The sequence below is a fragment of the Varanus komodoensis genome, unplaced genomic scaffold (assembly GCF_004798865.1).
Source record: "Varanus komodoensis strain SLA01 unplaced genomic scaffold, ASM479886v1 scaffold24, whole genome shotgun sequence".
Classification (NCBI taxonomy): domain Eukaryota; kingdom Metazoa; phylum Chordata; class Lepidosauria; order Squamata; family Varanidae; genus Varanus; species Varanus komodoensis.
In genome coordinates, this window is record NW_025335641.1 from 6,488,350 (window position 1) to 6,504,606 (window position 16,257).

Below are 16,257 nucleotides of genomic sequence, written 5' to 3' on the forward strand. Positions count from 1 at the left end.
CAGTATTCCAGCTGAGCTATTCAAAATCTTAAAAGACGATGCAGTAAAAGTGCTACACTCAATATGCCAGCAAACTTGGAAAACTCAACAGTGGCCACAGGATTGGAAAAGGTCAGTTTACATTCCGATCCCAAAGAAGGGCAATGCCAAAGAATGTTCCAACTACCGCACCATTGCACTCATATCACATACTAGCAAACTTATGCTCAAAATCCTACAAGCTAGGCTCCAGCAGTGTGTGGACCGAGAACTACCAGAAGTACAGGCAGGATTTCGAAGAGGGAGAGGAACTAGAGATCAAATTGTCAACATACGCTGGATCATGGAGAAAGCTAGGGAGTTCCAGAAAAGCATCTACTTCTGCTTCATTGACTATGCTAAAGCCTTTGATTGTGTGGATCACAACAAATTGTGGCAAGTTCTTAAAGAATGGGAGTACCAGACCATCTTATTTGTCTCTTAAGAAACCTACATGCGGGTCAAGAAGCAACAGTGAGAACTGACACGGTACCACTGATTGGTTCAAAATAGAGAAAGGAGTTCGGCAAGGCAGTATAACTTATATGCAGAGCACATCATGAGAAAGGTGGGGCTAGATGAATCACAAGTTGGAATTAAGATTGCTGGGAGAAATATCAACAACCTCAGATATGCAGATGATACCACTCTCATGGCAGAAAATGAAGAGGAACTAAAGAGCCTCTTGATGCGGGTGAAGGAGGAGAGCGCAAAAGTTGGCTTGAAACTCAACATTAAGAAAACTAAGATCATGGCATCCGGTCCTCTCACTTCCTGGCAAATAGATGGGGAAGAAATGGAGGTAGTGACAGATTTTATTTTCCTGGGCTCCAAGATCACCGCAGACGGGGACTGCAGCCAAGAACTTAAAAGACGCTTGCTCCTGGGGAGGAAAGCTATGGCAAATCTAGGCAGCATACTAAAAAGCAGAGACATCACCCTGCCAACAAAAGTGCACATAGTCAAGGCTATGGTTTTCCCAGTTGCAATGTATGGTTGTGAAAGCTGGACCATAAGGAAGGCTGAGCGCAAAAGGATTGAGGCCTTTGAATTGTGGTGCTGGAGGAGACTCCTGCGAGTCCCTTGGACCGCAAGGCGATCAAACCAGTCAGTCCTAGAGGAGATCAACCCTGACTGCTCTTTAGAAGGCCAGATACTGAAGATGAAACTCAAATACTTTGGCCACCTAATGAGAAGGAAGAACTCCCTGGAGAAGAGTCTAATGCTGGGAACAGCAGATGGCAAAAGAAGAAGGGGACGGCAGAGGATGAGGTGGCTGGATGGAGTCACTGAAGCAGTCGGCGTGAGCTGAAGTGGACTCTGGGGGAAGGTGAAGGACAGGAAGGCCTGGAGGAATGTTGTCCATGGGGTCGCGATGGGTCGGACACAACTTTGGGACTAACATCAACAACAACAAGAGACCAATAACTTTGTTTCTTCCAGGGTGCTGGAAATGGTTTGAAAGAGGACTCATGGCATACATAGTTGTCTCTGTTGTTGTAAAATGAGGCTATGTAGGTTTTCAGTGTTGTTTTCAAAACCTTTGAATATCTGTTCGTTGCGAGGCAACAGTGGAGAAAAGAAAGGGAAATTGAAGTCTCTGTTGCATTGTGGTGGTGCAAAAGTTTGAAGTTATCTGACATGAAATATGGCTTTTCCAGAATTGTAATGCATGAATGTGTTACAAAGCCAAACATGATGTTCCCTGAGAAGTTCTTTAGCCTAAAATGTGAAAGGAGATTCTGCACATGCACTAATTTATCTTCAATTTAAAAATGATACTGCAATATGATGGAGTGTAGGTATCCTTACTGGTCAATTTAGGACTCTCTCTCTCACACATACAAAATCATTTTCCTCTCCAAAAGATCCTCAATAATGCGTGGACTTGCTGCTTTGGTTTTAAATGGAACTGAACAGAGTCTGTGCATCACTGCTGTTAAGCCACATTGTCTGGCTTTGGCTTTGTAAATGAAACCATGTTATCCAAGACTCTGCTGTTTGTAAGGTTTTTCCCAATCTGCTACTGACATTTTAAAAGGAAATAAGTTAAACATGTGGAAATCCACACAAATGAACGTTTTAAATCAAAACAAAGCAAAGCATGGGCCGCAGCATTTCAAATCTCGTTTTGCTTTTTCTTAGAGTTGCATTTCACCCCAAGCCATCCCACGCACATGCATGCACAAATGCATTCATGACATTTTCCCTTCCTAACAACAGGAAAGGGAGGTGGTGTTTGGAGTCTGTAGTCCACAAAAGAAAGCCAGTTAGGCATCTTTCCAGGACTTAAGAGGAAAACAAATTATTTGATTTTTCCAGCATAGCAATAATTAGTTCTATCCCACCATGCAGTCAACATATAGTTGGGAAGTGGATGGTGGAGATGGGTGGTGACAATTCACTCTTGCCAGATAATCTAGCTCTCCATCTCCCTTTATGGAAACTGGGGCAGTCAGTTTCCCCACTCTTTCCCATAGTCGGGAGAAACTTTGTTGTGCCCCTCCTAGCCCAAGGGAACTGGGATTATATTAGGCAAATCAGCATGTAGGCACTGCGAGCACAAGCCAGCAGCAATTAGCAGAAAACATTATTCCAGTTTAATTGAAGTCCCACCAATAGAATGTGTATTGTAGGGTATAATTCAGTGCTTCACATCAGGAAGGAAGGAGCCTAATTGGCAAACCTGCTACAATACAATGGAAATCAGATTAACAGAATCCTGAGAGACCCAGTGTGAAAAGAACACGAACTGCCACATGACCATCTTAGAAACCAACCTGGTGCCTTCTAGATGCTTGGGGCTTGATTCCTTTCAGGCTTATCCAGCAATACCAATGGGTCAAAGCAATTTGAGGGTCCAGGTTGGGGAACACTGTCCCAGGATACTTTGATATACTTTGCTGTGTAAGCAAAATAAAAATGTGTTTATAAAGCAGAGGAGCATGTTGAACTAGGAGCTTTAAAGGAGCTTTAAAGCTGCTTTAAAGAACTAGGATATTAAGCTACTTTATAAACACATTTTTGAGCAGTCCTTTCCAACAAGTTTCTCTGATTTCAGAGTTTAGATTCCATGTCCCTTAATGTTGATATTTTGTTAAACTGTGAAACATTTGTTATGATCAACAAAAGGAAGGGTTGTACATTGAAGATATGACAAGTCAGGGGAAAGCGCAGGAGTTTTTCAGAGAAGATGCATTTGTCAGTGTTTCCCAGTCCACTCCAAACAGAATGTGCTCACAAAACTTAACGAAGGGCTCTTCATTCTGGCCAGTATCCATCTTTCCCATGGAGAACTTAAAAGTCCTCCAGTTGTATTAGTAGCAACTGTCATTTATTGCTATTATAAAAGGGACCAGCCAATTTTAGATATAATTCTTGTATTATATGGGATGCACTGTAAAGAATGTTTTGACATGAAGGATTTTGCCAGACTTTTTTAATTGATTGAACAGATTTGGCTATCTGATGGTTGAATGCAGCTGGCTCATTTATTAATAGTTTGCATTCTGTAAATGTATAAGCAATAATTCTTCAGTCTAGCATTTTTCATGTCAACACAGATATTTTTGGAAGTACTTGATTATTTGTGAATTTTATATGATATTTCTATGAAGAACAATCTTAATAACAGTTTTTGCTTGTATATTATTGTATTTTAGTGTTGCAATTGGATTTATGTTTTTATTTTGTTCAGTTTAACTATTTTACTTCTTTGGAGAGAAAATCTATTTATAAAAATGGATTTTTCCAGAAAATGAGCTTCATTGTTTGATGTTTTGGCCAAACTTCCACCAAGACAAATATATGCATTGAATAATTTGAAGTCTGAATTGCCAAAAATGGGCTTTTAATTTTTGCTGCTGCCATGGAGTCTTGCAAGGGACAATGAGAAAAATCTAAAAAGATGGGAGAGTTTGATAAAGCCTTGCTGATAAGGATTTCACTCAAACTTTCAATGGCTGATGGCTCAGGCATCAATTCCAATGGTGGTTGCAGTCAAGAAATTCAAAGAAGGCTGAGACTTGGAAGCAATGAAGGAACCATTGTATCTTTTTGGATAGGCTTGCTGAGTTGGGGTTTGGAGGCAGTGCTTTGCAGTGGTTCCACTCCTTAGCCAGCTGATTCCAGAAGGTGATGCTGGGGGATTATGACTCTGCATCATGGCAGCTAGGCCATGGAGTCCTGCAAGGTTCCATTTTATCCCATGCTGTTTAACATCTACATGAAACCACTGGGGGAGGTCATTCGGAGGTTTGGGCTGAGAAGTCATCAGTACACTGATGACACCCAGTTCTACCTCGCCTTTACATCTAATCCAGATGAGGCAGTGTCTGGCCAGTGTGAGGAGCTGGATGAGGGTCAATAAATTGAGACGTAAACCAGATAAGATGGAGGTCCTGTTGGTGGGTGGCTCAGCTTTCTAAGTAAGTGATTTTTGCCCTGTTCTAGACAGGGTTGCACCTTCCCAAGGGACAGAGTGCGTAGTTTGGGAATTCTCCTCGACCCAGAGTTATCCTTGGAATTCCAGTTGACTGCTGTGGCAAGGAGTGCTTTCCACCAGCTTTGACTGGTCTATCAACTATGTCCTTACTTAGAAGAGCAGAGCCTAGCAACAGTGAACCATGCTCTGGTAACATTTGACTATTGTAATGCTCTCTATGTGGGGCTGCCCTTGAAGATGGTCTGAATACTTCAGTTGGTTCAGAACAGAGCAGCCAGGCTTTTGATGAGAACCAATAAATACGTTCGTAAAACACCGGTTCTGTATCATCTGCACTGGTTACCAATTGAAGTTTGACCCCAATTTAAGGTGCTGATGGAGTATAAAGCCCTAAATGGTTTAGGGCCTGAGTAGCTGGAGGAGTGTCTCCTTCTGTATATAGCTGCCCATCCCATAATATCCTTGTCTGAGGTCCTTCTTTGGGAGCCCTCTTAAAGGTAATCAGAAGAGTGGGTACTTGGAGAAGGGCCTTTTCTGTGGTAGCACCCTGGCTGTGGAACTTGCTCTCCATAGAGGTGTGCCTGATACCAATGCTTTATTTGTTTCAGCACCAGGCCAAAACATGTTTATTTTAGATGTATTTTAAGGATTAACTGTGGTTTTAATATTGGTTTTATTAGATATTTATATTCTACTTCTATGTGCTGCTACCATACTGATTTGTATTATCATCCTGAGACTTTTGTAAAGGAGGGGGTAGAAATGCCCCAATTTAAAAAATAATAATAAGGAACTAGAAAAGATAAAGTGTAAGGTTGTTTCCCTGGAGACCAAGGCCAAGATCATCTATGGTGCTATATTCCCGATCACTATGGTGTGAAAGATGGACAGTGAAGAAAGCTGACAGCAAAACAAATGATAGAATTGAAACATGGTGCTGGAGGAGAGCCTTGCATACCCTGAACTGACAGAAGCTGAAGAAGATCCTAGGGCAAACCAAGCTAGAACTTTCTCTAGAAGCAGAAATGACAGAACTGAGGCTGTCATACTGTGGGCACATCATGAGAAGGCAAAACTCCCTGGAGAAGACAATCGTGCTAAGAAAAATTGAGGGAAGAAAAAGAGGAAGATCAACTATGAGATGGAATGATTTGATAAAGCAAGCCATAGCCTTGAATTTACAAGAGCTGAGCAGGGATATCATGGATAGGACATGGGGGGGGGGTGGTCAGTCATTGGGTCACCATAAGTCAGAGATGAATCGGTCACACACAACAACAACAGCAACAGTGAAAATATTAGTTTAGAGACTCTTCTGGGATCATGAAGTGTAGTTCCAACAGGGCAATCAAAACTTTTCAAGGACAAGAGAAAGGAAAGAAAAACATTCACTTCACACGCGGATGACACGTCGTATGAGTACAGGCACATTTCTATGAAGAATTCCTGCTGATATTGCACAGCATGATATAGTACAAGGGACATCGACAACTGTAGCTTCTGCAAGTGGAGTATTGGTGAAAACAATTGCATTATTAGAGCCAAGAGCTGCTGCAGACTGTACTACTGCTTCGATGCCGCCATGGACATTTTCTGCAGGGAACTGAAACACAGCATATCACCCACCGAGTCAGTGGAGATATACTGTACATTCCTGAACCAACTGAACAGAGGATCTGTAATTACATTAATAGGTGACCAACCAGTCTGTGGGTTTGATTTTAGCAAAATTTGTGGAAGGATAACGGTGTATGAGGCTGCACTTCTAAACATGTTTACCTGAAGAAATCCCTGTATAATGAATGGAACTTGCTTCTAAGTAAATAAGTTTGCATGCAGTCCCTAGCATGTCCAAATTATACCAAATGTTCAAGCCTTCCCTGTTTCTCTTCAGTTTACCCCAGTATACATCACTCTTAAACATCATCCTGTATTGGTTGAAAACTATTTTAGCTCATGAGTTGACCAGTGCCACAATTCCCATCAAGAATGGGAAGCAATAGTCTTCTTAGATGTTGCTGGACTACAACACCTATCTTTTCTGGTCGTGTTGGCTGGGGCTGATGAAAACTGGAGTGCAACAGCATCTTGAGGGCCACAAGTTCACAATCCCTGCTTTATGTGGAGTCTTCCCAACTGGCAGCTAGTGGCCATCACATAGAAGCAATTGAAATGCATTTGGAACACATAAATCCCCAGCTTTCTCATATCAGCTTTATATTAGGTCAGGTTCATAAATTAAGAATGCAAGTGCTGTAATTCTTTAATTAAGATAAATGTTCTTTGAGATTAATATGGGAACTTGCTCTTAAGTGTTGTTCTTGGTGATGGTTCCAGATGACAATATAAATGATAAATCAGCATGTACAGTGTGTGTTTAGGAATTCAGAGGGAATTGCTTTTATATCAATCATAAAAGAGGTAGGAGTGCTTTGAAGTAACACTGAGATGCCTTTCCCAGGATCACCATGGAGTTATTTGTTTATTTAAAACTTTTATATCCCGTCCACTACTTGGCCATCTCAGGATGGCTTACAACAAAGAACAGTAAAATAGCAAAACAACACAGCATCCAGCAATGACAATAAAAAGCCCCAATTAAAACAAACTAAACATTAAGATAGTGGAAAAATAAAAAGGTTTTCACTGATGCCAAAAAGAATAAAGTGTCAGTGCAAGGCAAACCTCTCTGGGAGTGTATTCCATAGATGGTGGCACCACCGCAGAGAAGGCCCTTTGGGTAGCCACTCTCCTAATCTCCTTCAAGGAGGGCTTCCGGAGCAGGACTTCTGCCTCAGATCCCAAGGGGCAGGAAGGCACATAGGGAAGAAGGTGCTCCTTCAAGTACCCCAGACCCAAGTTGTTTGGGGCTTTATAGGTCGTCACCAGTACTTTAAATTGGGCCAGGACTTCAATTGGCAGCCACTGTAATTGATAGAGGGCCAGTGTTATATGTGAGTACCTGCTCTTAATATCCTGGCAGCTGTATTCTGGACCAGCTGAAGTATCTGGACAATCTTCAAGGGCAGACCCACATAGAGCACTTCACAGTAATCTATTTGGGAAGTTACTAGAGCATGGGTCATCATTGCTAGGCATTTACCACTTTAATTCCAGGTAACTGCATAATAGTATTTCTAACTGAATTGGCAGTGTTGCCTGCAAGAAACCAAAATGTTGTGTGTTGTGTGAGGTTGCCACATCCTTTGCAAAATGCACCACAAAGACTGTTGTGGACTTGTACCCTGGTTTGTGAGTAGTTTCCCACCTTACTCCTCCTTCATTATAGAGTGAGTTTCCCCTGTGTTAGAAATAAGCCTAAAGAAGGACCTACAAGCTGGGAGAAAAAATAAACTCGCATTACAGGAAGAAGTGCAGGTCTTTATCATTCAGCTGCTTGGCTTTTACAGAATGACTCTTCTAAGACAGTTTGTTTTGGGGCCCAATTCAGTGTTCTGGTTTTAACCTCTAAGGCCCTAAATGGCTTGAAAAATGGATACTGAAATTGCTTTTCTGAATACATTCCTCCCTGCTTGCTTCATTCATCATCTAAGGCTATGCCTCAGATTTGTCAGCTATCTCAAATTTGGCAGATAACAACAAATAGGAGGCCTTTTTTGATGGTGGCACCCATCCAGTAAAATGCCGTTATAGATGAGATTTGCTAAGCTCTGGCCAAAACGCGTTTAAGAAGTTCTTCTGCTGAAAAACATTTGTTCCTTTTTATAGGTCTGCTAAGGCAGTTTTCTTTCTTAAAACAAAAAAAGTCTTTGCCTGGCAATGAAATGTGTACAAGGAAGGCACCTGGAGCATACCTCTGGGGAGCCAGTCCCACAGATGTGGTGCTGCAGCTGAAAAGGCCCTGCACCAGGTGGCCGCCTTCCTAACATTCGTTAAAGGCAGCTCTGGAAGCAGGACCTCTGATGAAGATTTTAGTGTCTGGATAGGCTTATATGAATGGAGATGTTCCTTTTGATATTTAGGTCCTAAACCTTTTAGAGCTTTATACCTTAAAACGAGCACCTTGAAGCCAGTGCAACTGATAGAGGACTGGTCATTCATATTTATTGCTAGTAGTCCTTGTTAGCAATCTGGCTCCTCTGTTTTGCAACAATTGAAGTTTCTGACCATTTTCAAAGGCAGACCCTCATAAAGCTCATTATGGTAGTCCAACCAGGATTATTATTCCAGGATGGTGGAGCAGCTCTAAGTTTTGAGCATCGTTGGATGTGCATGCTTTCACTTAGAAAAAATAACACAAACACACAAACATTTCTTAGAATTCTCTCCTAGAAAGTTTACAGCCCGTTATCAGTGGCTTTTAAAAGCACTTGGTGCACCACAGCAGCAGTTGACATGGTCAAGCAGTGTGTTTGGACTGTATCAGTGCAGGTGGGATCTGTCATGATTGAATGCTTCCTCACGGTACACGTACAGGTACAGAAACTGTACAAAGGAAGCAAAATGACAAAAGGAAGAATTCTAGTCTTCTCCTTCTCACATTCTAATTTTCTCTGTGAATGTTTGTTGTGGAGGATGATTCAGTCATTTAACTCCCTTCCTCATCAGTTTGAAGTGGTACAGTCTAGCGTACTCTTGCCTAAGCTGGTGCGCCAATATGTTTTGGGCAGCAGCTCCAAGCAGCCTCATCTGGCACAATCAGTGGTCTGGAATGCTGGAAGTTTGCTAAAGCATCTGAAGGGCATCAGCTTGGTTCAGACAAAAGGGCACTTCTCGTCATTTGCGTACAAGAATTAGGCCTTGATTGTGCCGCACGCCTGCCATATTGTATCAGATCATAGTGCTTGGTTCTCTGCCCATCCCGTGTAAGACCAAAATTTTCCACTTCACTGAGTCAGGATCTGTTCCGAAACAGCAGTCCTGAAGTCATTTCAGGCATCGGGCCAAATCTTTAAGAGGTGATGGCTTTGCGAATCATTTGGAACAGCTTGCAACTATGTGAGTGTCGTGGCATGAGAGGAGATGAACAGTTGATGTTGTAACTGCTTTTTGAAATCAACTGTCTGTCAGCATGCCTCCTGAGCATAGTTCTGTTCCTGGCATTTTGTTTTTGTGCAGTTTCCATCATTTTCCCTAGTCTTCCCAGAACAATTCTGACCTACTTTGAGGGGAGGTTGGCTTTTGCTACTGCAGTCAAACCCATTGTTGTTCTGAAGCCTCACACCCTAGTGTAATTCCCATGGGTTGCCACTGGGCAGTAGATTAATGAATTCATTTCCCTCATATCCTGGAATGCCGGCCATCTGGTCTTCTTGAAGTTTGATGCAGTCTTTAATCTCCCCGGGAAAAAATCTTTAATACTTCCTTGCAGTCCCTAACATTTTTCTTTATTTATGCCGATGAGAGCATTTTAGAGTTAGAAAAACACATGACTCAAAGATGAGTGCATTTTAATATCTGTATTTGAAATAATTTCCTCCCCTCATTTTATTTTCATCCATCCAAGTTGCCTGCCCATTATCCTGTTTCCCCTTAATTTGTTTAGGAAACACTGCATTTGCTGGTTCTTCTCTTCGCTCACTGGAGGAATGAAGCTCTCTTGGTGCAAATTCATGGAAATTAAGGGCTGGCAAGGGTGGGGCTGTTCACATCCACAAAAGAAAACTGCCATTATTCAGTGTGGTCCATCCGGAAGACAAAATTGTGAGACTTGAAAAGGGAAAATTTATTGTTTCATTTCATCTTCCACACAACCAGTCCCAAGGCTTGAGTCTGATGCCTTTCTTAATAGCAGCTCGGGATGTCATGGGAGGACACTGTTGGAATCTGAAGCTGGACAAAGTGGCAAGGCTGTTTTTCTGGAATAGAAATGAAACCGCATACTGCTTGCATGTGTCTCTTCCATGCGTTTCCTCGGATAGTGGACTATGGGTTTTGCATTCCTCATACCGCTGAAAGCAGAGCTGAGCATGTGCTGAGGACCCAAACCTAGGGGAGGCCTGCTGATTGGCAGGCGTCCCCTCGATGGGCCCTTCCTCTTCACCACTGTGACCTGCTTGTTCACCTGTCACGCTTTCTGACTCAGACAATGGTGGTGGTAAGGAGGATCAGCAGATGCCCAGAAAAACTTGTTCACTGCCTCTACCCATCCAGCAAGTGGGAACAATGATGGGAAAGAAGCTGAGGAACAGTAGCAACTAGTAACGTTGTTAGAGGAAAGGTAGATTTATTCTGGGAGGGAGCCCAGAGAGGGAGTTTTGCACAAAGACACTTAAGCACGGCTCAGGCGCCGCACACATGCATGGTCAGGATCAGCTGGCCTTCTGGTCCCTAGGGATTCATGTACCTCTTCTCTTCCTTGCAGCAGCTGCTCAGCATTCCCCCTCCCCCACTTTATCCTCTGTGTCTGAAACCAGTGTCCCTTAGCCATATTCCTGGTTTGATGCTCTTCTTCATACACAGCTGGATGGAAGTAAGTTGGTCTGACTGCTGGTAGTCCCAAATCATGATTAGTCAAAGCCTCCTTCATTTCAGTGGCTCTACTCTATACAGGACTAATATTGGATACTACTCACTGAATTAAAACATCTGCCACGCTTCTGTTATTGCATTTGTGATGAGCTGCAGATGGGCTTCAGTTTGCCTTGCATATAACAACTGTTTTTATAAAATAACCTCTTTAAATTCATTCAGTCCAAGGGCTGCAGTCAATTTTGGAGAAGCTCTTGCGGGGCTGAAAGTAAAAGGGGTGATGCGAACAGCAAAGAGGGCAGGGCAAAATACTAAAAACAGTAGGATATTTTATCTTAAAGTTTTTCCTGCCAGTAGCAAAGCCTTAGGAGAGGCTTTTCAATCTTTTAAAAAGATGGGGGCGGTGGAGGAAAACAAAAGCTGGCAGACCACTAAAAGTTTGATTTGCCACATGAGTTTGAGGTTCAACACCTCCACTTTCAACTAATATGGATATTGGCAATTGATTTTTTTTAATTTATATCCTGCCTTTTTCCTACAAAGGGCTCAAGGTAGCTTACATCTCCTCCTCCATCTTATCCCCACAACCACAACCCTGTGAGGTAGGTTGGGCTGAGTGTCTGTGACTGGCCGAAAGTCACCCAGTTGGCTCCGTGGCTGAGCGGGGACTAGAACCCAGGTCGCCTGAGTCCCAGTCCCATGCTCTTAACCACTACACCACACTGGCTCTCCTACACCACACTGACTCTCCAGAATTTGAACTTTTTTGACAGGTGGTTGGAAAAAGCCATAGGAAGAAGCTGCTGCTGCACATAAAAGTATTTTGTGCAGGCCAAAAGAATGATACAGCAAAGATGAATATGCTGTTTCTTTGCCATCTTCACCTAGAATTCTGCTATGGCTGATTAATCATAAAACATCTTACTCTGTTGTGACTAGGAATGCTCCTGCAGTAGATGAATTTAAGGATAGATAGGAGGAAAATATAGCAAAGGAAGCATAGACATGTGAGCACCCATTCCTGATTGTGCTAACATTCCTTACTGGCATTTAGTTATTTTAAGTCTGTATTTAAGAATTCCCAGTTCAAAAGAAAACAGCAAGAGAGACTGAGGAGCTGAGGTGTTTGGAAACAAAGGTCATTCTGCAGAAAACTCTTGTCATCTTGTCATAACATTTGGCAGACACCATAAAGAATGTTGTTCTGCATTTAGAGAGAGAAAATGTTAGGCTTCTTTAACAGATTGGCACCATACCTCTGATTCTGACCTTAATTTTCCACTTCTAGCAGACATATAGGGGCAAGGGATGGACCCACCACCAAGGAAGCCCACCCTCCTTTATCTTAGTGATCTGTAAAGCTGCCTGATGGCACATAAAGAGTATCAGGGGCTCAAAAGCTAGCATTGCATGCTTCCTGGTTCCCTGAACTATGAGAAGTTCCCAAAGCCGTGCCTGCTCCCCAAAGATGGATTCTGGTTTCCTTTAAAAAAGAGAGCATTGGAAATGTATAGCATTGTTATAACATTTGCTGTATTTACAAGTAAATAAAGCTTCTACCCAGCAATAGACCTCCTGTAAGAGAGAGCTTCAGATGTAGGACTGTATAGAAATGGAATATAAACCATCATCATCAAGAACCTGCCCCACTTCCATCTTTCCACTTCCAACCTCTCTCTGCCTGTTCATTCTTCAGTCTCATCCTTTTGTTCCTTTATACCAGGGATGAAGAATCCTTGCTCTGCCAGATGATGCTGTACTACAGCTCCCATCATCCTGACTGCTAGTGAGTCTGATAGGAGGTGAAGTCAGACAATAAGATCCCAACTCTGTGGCTGCCCAGTAGACATAACACTCATCTTTTCTTCCTTGGGTTTGGTACTTTTTAAGCTGTAAGCCTGTGGACAAGGACCCTCTCTAATTGATGATTTGTAAACTATTCGGGGAGCTTTTTTTTTAACCAAATAAAAATACCTCTGAGGGTACAATCTAATGCATGTTTAGAAAGAAAAAAGCCTCATTACCCAGAGAATTCCCCAACCATTCTGGCTGTGAGTTGTAGAACTTTTTTCTGCCTAAATATGCATAGAATTTCACCAGAAATACATAAGCCAAATAACACCAAATTAAACAATAGCTCAAATCCTGCAGATGTATGTAATGCAGTCCTGGAATTGCTGAAGGCAGCTCATGCTGTCCATTGTGAAACTGAATGTCAGTTCCTGAACTGAGGAGGCCAAACTGAATACGGGAATTAACTTTGCAAAACATTGCAGAGGTGCATTTCATGAATTTTAGATTGGTTGTGTTAGAAAATAACACTACTCTGTTTTTCATTATCTTGGTTTAAAATATTTCAGTTAAGGAGAGGTTTAATGGAATAAGAACATGATCCTTTGAAAGGGATAGGTGGCTCTTTCTGTTGTTTTGCAGTTTGCTTTCCTTTGGAAAAGTTAAATGCAGGTGATGGTACATCATGACCTTTCCAGTCAGACACTTTGTTTATATCTGCACTCAGCCTGGATTTTTGCACATCTTAATAGGAGCAAGCACTACTGCATGATTAGAAGAAGGCCTAGATTTCACTAATAGCCCTGGAATTACCAAGAGTTTCAGAACTGGGGATATGAATATTCTAGAAGTAATCTTGAATTTCACAAGCAAGTGAATGTAAAACTTCAGCTTAAAAAAAGGAGCAGAGAGAGATCTCAGTGTGATGCTAGAGATATTATTATCAAGATTAGACTATTAGTTATGTAGTGAGATCAAAGGAATCGGAAATGCCATTTGCAGGCAGGGTCCTTACAGCCTGCAAACTATGGCTCTTTTATTTGATTTATCGTAGTGGCGTGCTTACCATTTTTCTCTGGGTACCAGATGTAGATACTGGTGGCATTCACACAACAGAACAAGCAAGCCTCTGTGGTTGCCATGGTTCACAGGTGTTGTTTTTTTCCCCCATGATTTACCTGACTAATTATCAAGTGGTTTCTACTTTAACATGGTATCCATTTCCCTTGCTCAGCCCTCCCACTGTAGACATGTATTAAATAAGCCACTTGATAATTTGTCTGAAATTTAATCCCAAGGTAAATCAGTCCCTGTTTTTGTCCCCTGCCCCTTCCTTATTGGTCCACACATAGATGCTGGATAGCTGGAGCAACTCCCGAAGTTGCTGCTGTTTCCAGAGGAGTCTGCGATAATTGCATACCAGGACTTTGGAGACCACAATTCTGGGTCCGTACAATACAGTGAACCATGGTCGGACACCAGAGAACAAGAACAAACCATTATTTGTTTTGGGGTTTTCAAAGACCAAACTTGCCATGTTGAAATACCTTGACTGGGTTGAGACAATATGACAGACCAAAAATGCTAAAAAACCATCATGCCATGTTGTGTTATCTGAAGTCAACCACTGGCAGAATTGTAAGAGAAGGCAAGGGAAAGCAGTAAATAAGTCATTCTTTTATAACATATGACCCCTAAGATGCTGTTAGAGCTGACCAAGCAAGAGTCTCTCTGTTTGGCACTGGCAACTAGGTTAAGTTGATGGGATTCATACATAGTCAATTTTATAATGAAGCAAGTCTCGTTAAGGCAAGTTGGGCAAGTGAAAATAGTGTTCACATTCTAAGGAGCAGGCAAGGAATGGAAGAGGCTAATAGTTTGAGGAGGCCAATCAGTGTCTATGGGAACAGACAAAATGCCCAGGGTTGAGGAGCATTTGATGCATTCCTTATAAGCCTTCCTGCTAACCATAAAGCCTGTCTGTGGCCCTGTCACTACCCTGAGAGAATGTGCAGCCCCACTGAAAGATGGGAAATATTAATGCTACCAAAGTTCTTCCAACTGGATGGCTAACATATCCACCTGGACCAGTTGGGACAAATGATAATACGAAGGTTATTTGTGGTGGCCTCATCAAATAGAAGATACACTAGACAAGTGTGGTAAAGTGGTTAGAGCAGATAGGGCTAATCCAGGTTCTGGTCTCCATTGAGCCATGAAGCTCACTGGGTGACTTTGGGCCAGTCACATACTCTCAGCATAACCTACACTCTAGGGTTGTTGTACTGAAGATAAAATGAAGAGGAGAACTTTGTAACCATATTGGCTTCCTTGTAAGAGGAAGAAAGGCCAGGTACGAATGCAGTGTCATCTTCATTATCGTATTCCTGAATGAATAGGGAGGATCCTTAACAATTTTATACCTTCCCTTTTGCTGTCTTTCAGAACAATGATTCCGGTCACAGAATTCCGCCAGTTCTCTGAGCAGCAGCCAGCTTTCCGGGTGTTGAAGCCATGGTGGGATGTATTTACAGACTATCTTTCCGTTGCCATGTTGATGATTGGAGTGTTTGGTTGCACTTTACAGGTAGGTAAGCAGGAATGCAATCCAGACACACTCACTTTAGGTAGGACTGGGAAATACTTCGTATTCCAATGTGTACACAGAAAGGTTTTGTCAGGTAGATGATAGAATGTTTACCTCTAGCCCTGTTTAAATTACAGTTGCAAGAGATAATTTCCTTGGTAGAAGGCTTTAGTCCATTTGTGGCCAACCTTTTCAGCAATCTACAGCAAGTCATGTTCCGAAGAACGACAGGGTGCCTCTGTACAGGACACATGCAGGCAGGAGCTTTCTCCTGTATTAGCAGGAGTTCCAGACATCCCTATCCCTTCATGTTGAAAGAACCCATGGGAGGGATAGTGTGGAAGCTGGCCCCACCATCTGCTGTGGATGTGCCCCTCCTTCAGTCCACGCAGTGGAGCACATTGAAAGAGCTCAGTGTTACATTCTGCCCCAGTCAGAATCCCCTACCCAACCCAATATTGCATGGAGGAATTCCACATGATAGTACGAAAATGGAGACTTTTTTACAACACAGAGGAAGAACATGGGAGGCATTGGTGATAAGGGATGTGCTGAGGCTAGTCCCTTAGTACCCTTTGAGTTCATGCATTTTTTTTGCTATACAATAAGAGTTGTCCAAGCTCCTCTGGTATGTGGAGCTGATGCTTTGTCTATAATCTCTTGAAAATAGGAGGAGGCCAAGATAGGCTCCAGGCTTCCACAAAACCACTTATGCTACCCATGCTGTAGATGAACCATCCCTATAGATTTCAAGTACAAACACTGCTGTATCGAATGTTGCATTTCTTTCCATTGTCAAATATTGTGGTCTAAATCCTAGTGTATGTATAGATCGATAAAGTTCAGCTTTTTAAATTTTCTTTTTAAGATCTTGGAGGTTGCAAACACAATGAAATAAATATGTAGGTATGCTAGAAACAGATAAAAGGAATAGTGCTTAAAAAAAACCCCAAAGCATTGTTGTTCACAGTTGTCTTTGCCCCAA

General features: G+C 42.2%; 1 protein-coding gene across 3 annotated transcripts in view; it reads left to right on the forward strand.

The window, feature by feature from the left end:
• LRRC8C (leucine rich repeat containing 8 VRAC subunit C) overlaps nt 1-16,257 on the forward strand; it is a 48,014-nt gene that overhangs the window by 15,130 nt on the left and 16,627 nt on the right. For all 3 annotated transcript variants that reach the window (XR_006414948.1, XM_044432437.1, XM_044432438.1), the window contains exon 2: nt 15,131-15,272. Coding sequence is in view for 2 of the 3 variants with exons in the window: in XM_044432437.1 (XP_044288372.1) it covers nt 15,135-15,272 (138 nt within the window). In the remaining variant the exon portion in view is untranslated. The remainder of the gene's footprint in view (nt 1-15,130; nt 15,273-16,257) is intronic.